Source organism: Enhydra lutris, unplaced genomic scaffold, assembly GCF_002288905.1.
Source record: "Enhydra lutris kenyoni isolate GAN:26980312 unplaced genomic scaffold, ASM228890v2 scaffoldscaffold27, whole genome shotgun sequence".
NCBI lineage: Eukaryota > Metazoa > Chordata > Mammalia > Carnivora > Mustelidae > Enhydra > Enhydra lutris.
In genome coordinates, this window is record NW_019154111.1 from 13,101,121 (window position 1) to 13,107,120 (window position 6,000).

Here is a 6,000-nt window from a genome sequence, read left to right on the forward strand (position 1 = left end):
AGAGGGAGAGGGAGAGAGAGAGAGCTGGAGCAGAGGGGAGGGATAAGGGGAGAAGGAGAAGTAGAGTCCTTGCTGAGCAGGGAAGCCAATGTGAGACCAATTCCAGGGTCCTGGGAGTATGACCTGAGCTGAAGGCAGACATTTAACTGACTGAGCCACCCAGGCGCCCAGTTATACTACTTTGAATTTTACTTACTGTGCTTACAGGTTTTTTTTGTTCTGTTTTGTTTTGTTTTAAGACTTTATTTATTTATTTGTCAGAGAGAGAGCGAGCGCACAAGCAGGCAGAGTGGCAGGCAGAGGCAGAGGGAGAAGCAGACTCCCTGCCCACCAATGAGCCCGATGTGGGACTCAATCCCAGGACCCTGGGATCATGACCTGAGCCGAAGGCAGCAGCTTAACCCACTGAGCCACCCAGGCATCCCTGTGCTTACAGTTTTAACATTGTATTATAAAGACATTTTTCTCTTATTATTATGACTATCATTTTATTTTATTTTTTTAATTTTATTTATTTATTTGAGAGAGAAAGACAGTGAGAGAGAGCATGAGAAGGGAGAAGATCAGAGGGAGAAGCAGACTCCCAGTGGAGCAGGGAGCCCAATGTGGGACTCAATCCCAGGACTCTGGGATCATGACCCGAGCCGAAGGCAGTCGCCCAACCAACTGAGCCACCCAGGCGCCCCATGACTATCATTTTAAACAGCTAATTGTACAACTGGTTTGCTTAACCAGTTCTCTATTATTGAACATTTAAGTTGTTTTTAATTTTTTGTATTATATGCATGAAGCTGTAATACACTTATAATTTTTTCATATTTAGGAACTTTCCCAAGGATAGATTCTTTTTTTTTTCAACTGAGGATAGATTCTTGCAAAGGAAATGAATGCATCAAACCTTATGAATACTTGTATGGTTCTTTGTATATGACAAGTTTTTTTCCAAAACCACTTTATCAATTTACACTGCCATCAAAGCAAATCATATTTAAATCCACTATAGCAAAGATTTCCAAATACTTCTGGGTTACAGAGACCCACCCCCCGCCAAAAAAAGGTGGAGAGTAGGAATTACATTAGGTAGTTTTGATAAGTAAAGACTTAAAAACCTTTTTAAAATACGTATTACAAAAAAGGATAGCTTAATACTCCCAAAATAAGGACACAATATTAGAATAAAAGAGTCATTAACAGTATGTGTTTTAAAGTTTTTTGATTGCAAATTAAAGAATAAATAAACTTTATATCAATGTCCCAACACACACACACACACACACACACACAAATTGGAACAAAAGTTAAACAAAATAGTATCACTATCACTATATGTGATGGAGATATTTTCTATTATTCTATTTCTTTAAAAAAAATGTTGGTATCAACTCATAGATTACCCCTACAGTTTGAAAAACACCATTTTAGGGGTGCCTGGGTGGCTCAGTGGGTTAAAGCCTCTGCCTTCAGCTCAGGTCATGATCCCGGGGTCCTGGGATGGAGACTTGCATCGTGCTCTCTGCTCAGTGGGGAGCCTGCTTCCCCACCTCTCTCTCTGCCTGTCTCTCTGCTTATTTGTGATCTCTGTCTGTCAAATAAATAAATAAAATCTTAAAAAAAAAAAAAAGATAAAAAAAAAAAGAGAAAACACCATTTTAAATTGCATGCATCCTGCAGCAGGGCCAAGAGCCAGCATACCAGTGACAAGATGTCACATGTCCCCTGCTATGATGTGACCAGAAGGATAGACACCTTTGTGGTCTTCTACCTGAAAGCCCAGAATCTCACCTTACATGAGACAGACCTTGAATGAGGCTCACTGAGAAATTCACACAGCCCACAGCAGGCTCAAAATAACTGAGGTCTGAGAAGTACGCCCAAGGGACACAACCTTACATCAGTCAAAGGACCAATTTTGCTTCCATGGTTTGGACAAAGGTACTGTGGAAACTTGAGTGACTGGCAACAGGGGAAACTGAGCAAGGGGTATAAGAGCCCTCTGTACCATTTCTGCAACGTCTTTGTAAACCTAAAATCACTCCTAAGTAAAAAGTTTAGTAAAAAAAAATTTGCATAATCCTTTATTTATTTATTAAGTAAGCCCTACACCCATCATGGAACTTGAACTAATGACCCAGAGATTAAGAGTTGCATGCTCTACCAACTGAGCCAGCTAGGCACCCCAAATTGCATACATCCTTTAAATTTATTATATTGAACTACATTTTATGAAAAACTCACTTCCATGCCCTGAATTTTCCTCATTTTGCCACAGACTAGTAAAACTTTGTCAAGGACTCTGAGAACAAATTAAACTGAGGGATCTGGCTAACAAGGCCTGAGGTGAATCATTTTGTTAAGAATCTTCATATTAAGGGGTGTTTGGGAGGCTCAGGTGGTTAAACCACCAACTCATGGTTTCGGTGCAGGTCATGATCTCAGGGTCCTGGGATCCAGTCCCATGTGGAACCCTGCGTCAGGCTCTGCACTCAGTGGGAAGTCAGCTTGTGGATTTTCTCTCTCCTTCCCCCTCTGCCCGTCTCCCTCTGCCTCTGTCACTCGTGTGTGCTCGCCCGTGTGTGCTTGTTCTCTCTCTCTCTGCGTCTCCCTCTCTCAAAAATAAATAGATACATCTTTTAAAAAAAATTCTTATTAAGCAAATAATTATTCTCTAGCTTCCTATTTTCCTAGGGATGTTCATACACTAAGCCATTTGGAGAGGGTAGGTCAGCTAGTGGCCCCTACAAACACAGTGATGGATGAGGGGGCTCTCTTGAATTGGGCTAACAGTAATTCTCTTCCAGTAATCCTTTAGAAGCACAAAAGAAGGGAGAAAAGACAAAAACAAAACCATCTCCTCTGAGGACTGTCTTCCACAGGAAAGCAAAAGGAGGGAAGGAAGGAAAGGCAGATAGTCATCTAAGTCTGGCACCTGAGTGTTGTGGTGATAGGGAATGTACTGAAGGTAAAAAGCAGCTTTCCTGCTGCAGTGGAAGGTGGAGGAAAGCTAATCTTTTCAGCCAGCCTTTTGGCAAGCAACAAGCCTAGATGGAGAGGATCACTGCAGTTGTCCATTTCCAAGCATAAAAAGTGCAGCTGCACACAAGCAGGAGGTAAAACTGTGGGGCAGGTGGAAAGCTCTGAGTCTCTGGATACTGAACTCACTGGTAAAAGGAAAGTTCTATCAGAGCCCTTTTCCTGAAAGAAGACTTGATAGGCAAGGAAAAGGCCTCCTACTTCAGTTTTGTTTTGTTTTGTTTTTTTACGATTTTATTTATTTGTTTGAGAGAGAGAGACAAAAAGAGCACAAGCAAGGGGAGAGGCTAAGGAAGAGGGAGAAGCGGGTTCCCTGCTGAGCTGGGAGACGCATGGGGCTGGATCCCAGGACCTGAGATCACACTCTGAGCGGAAGGCAGCCTCTCAATCATCTGAGCCACCCAGGCATTCCTCCTATTTAGTTTTAATTCCCCCAAAGAACATATCATTCTGAAACCAATTACTTACTTGCATATTGTCTTGTCTCTCCACCCTGACTAGAATGTTTGCTCCACAGAGCAAAGACCTTGTCTTGTTCACCACTGTATTCCTAACACCTAAACACCTAAAAGTGCTGGGCATGTAGGAAGGGCTCAGTAATTTTTTTTTTTAAAGATTTTATTTATTTATTTGACAGAGAGAAGGGGATCACAAGGAGGCAGAAAGGCAGGCAGAGAGAGAGGAGGAAGCAGGCTCCCCAGTGAGCACAGCCCTGACGCAGGGCTCAATCCCAGGACCCTGAGACCATGACCTGAGCCAAAGGCAGAGGCTTAATTAACCCACTGAGCCACCCAGGCACCCCAGTGATTTTTGAATCAATGAATGACCCACCCACTCCCCCCAAAATACATTTAATATCTCTATGGGGGAATGAGGTACAGGGTGCCTTAAAAGGCCAGATTCAGAGGTGCTCAGGTTGAGCATCCAATTCTTGGGTTCCTCTCCAGGGGTCATCTCATGTGTTATGTGATAGATCCCTGCATGGGGCTCCATGCTCAGCAGGGAGTCTGCTTGAGGATTCTCTCTCTCTGAAATAAATGAATCTTTAATAAATACATAAAATACTATTTTTAAAAAGGCCAGGTTCACAGTGATGCAGGAAGGGAGATGATGTGGATATAACTCTCATCTAGCTAGCAAGACAGTAAGGCTGAGCTCTGCCTCTGAAAGGTGGTGTGACTTAGGGTCAGTCTTTTCATCTCCTCCACTTCTCTTTTTTAGAAAATGGAATGGATTCCTACTTGACTGTATCAAAATGGAAAACATATATGAAATCCCTTTGGAAACTGTAATATACTATTCAAATGGTAAACCACTGCTGGGACAAGCAAGACCTGGCTTCTAGTGCCAGCTCTGACCCTATGAGCTACTATGTACTGACCAATTACGGGTCTTGTGCCTGAACTGAATTAAACATCTGACATTCAGTTATCTCATTTGGCTTTATCACAACCTTCTGAGGTAGATAGTATTAACCTCATTTTACAGATGAAGAAAATGGAGCTCAGAGAGGTTTGGCAATTTGCCAAAAGCCACACAGAATAAATGAGAATAAATGATAGGGCTAGGATTCAAAACTGGGTCTGATTGATCCCAAAGCCTGGTGCTCCTGGCCACTATGCCAGATATATGTTCCTGGGCGAGTTACTTTTGTCTCTTACTTCTGTAAAACAAGGGGCTAAACCAGATGATCTCTACAGATCCTTCCACATCTGACATTTTGTGGTCTATTCTGTGTGTGTGTGTGTGTGTGTGTGTGTGTGTGTGTGATCTATTCTCCTGGTCCCCACTCATATCCAAACTGGCTAGATGAAGGGGGTAGGGGACTAATAATTCACTTCTTTCATCCTCCTAGTTAGCATTTTTTTTTTTTCCAGAAGTGACCCAAACATTCATATTCCTATCTGTGGGTTTGTATCCTGGACAGTTCTATCCACTCCCTCTTGTACAGCCCCTGCCTGAATCCTGTCTCATTAACTCTTCCTTGTAGGGGTCCTGATGTCCGTGGAAGGCACTCCCTAAAGAGCCTGCCAACACTCGTGGGACCGCAAAGCGCAGAAGTCACTGGGCACATCTGGATCGGCTCGCTAGCCCCGGGCTGGAGGGGTGTGTGAAGCGACTCTCCCACACGCCCGCCCTCTCCTCTGCGGCGCAGCTCTGCCCCCCCATCCCTCGGGGCCCCCATCTCTCCGCTCCCGTTTCCTCTGTAAATCTAAAACACGAATCCCCACTTCAAGGGGCTGCAGAGATGAAGTGAGATACGTATTTGAGAAGTATTAGTATGCTCGCTATCGCGCTCCATCTTCGCGCCTCCAGAGGAGAGTCCAGAGGGGCTAAGAAGCCCCCGACCGGGTAGGAGACGGGCAGAGAGAGATCAGGGGCTGCAGAGCCCAGAGTCCAGGCTGCGGAGGACCCCGAGGGTCCCGCCCCGAGGGACCGCCCCTAGAGCACCGGGGGCTCCGGAATGGTAGGGGGACCTGGCCGAATCACCTCAGCCACCGCTTCCCGCCCGCGGGCGTCTCCCGGCCCCAACTGAAGCTCTACGGGTTCCTCACCTCCGACTCCCGCCGCTGGCTTCTGAACGCTTCCCGGCCCTTGGGTGCTGCCTGCTTCCCTTTGCCGCCGCCGTTGCCGTTGCTATTGGCAGACGAGCTCCCGACCCCGGGCGCCACGGGGTCCTCCATGCGGCCCTTGTCAGCGTCTCCCCTCAGCTTCTCCGCGCTCTCTGCCCGGGGCGACCCCGCCGCCGCGCGCCGGGAGCCATGCCCCGCCCCCTCCACAGCTATTGGCCGCGGTCGCGCCCCGCAGCCCCGCCCCGCAGCGCAATTGGTTGTTCGACGGCTCCAAGCGGGACTTGGAAGGGGGGGGGCTCATTCACTGGATTTCGCCCCCCTCCTTTTTTTTTTTTTTTTTTTTTTTTTTTTAAGTCCTGCGTAGTTGCTGGTAGCCTTAGGCTCCGGGGTAGGCTCC

At 46.2% G+C, this 6,000-nt stretch overlaps 1 protein-coding gene across 1 annotated transcript in view; it reads right to left on the reverse strand.

Annotated features, from left to right (window-relative positions):
* The window catches only part of LOC111152015 (striatin interacting protein 2), a 45,289-nt gene extending 39,575 nt beyond the window's left edge, over positions 1–5,714 (reverse strand). Inside the window, exon 1 of the mRNA XM_022510284.1 lies at positions 5,586–5,714. Within this exon, the coding sequence (XP_022365992.1) occupies positions 5,586–5,714 (129 nt within the window). The remainder of the gene's footprint in view (positions 1–5,585) is intronic.
* Positions 5,715–6,000: the final 286 nt, after the last annotated feature.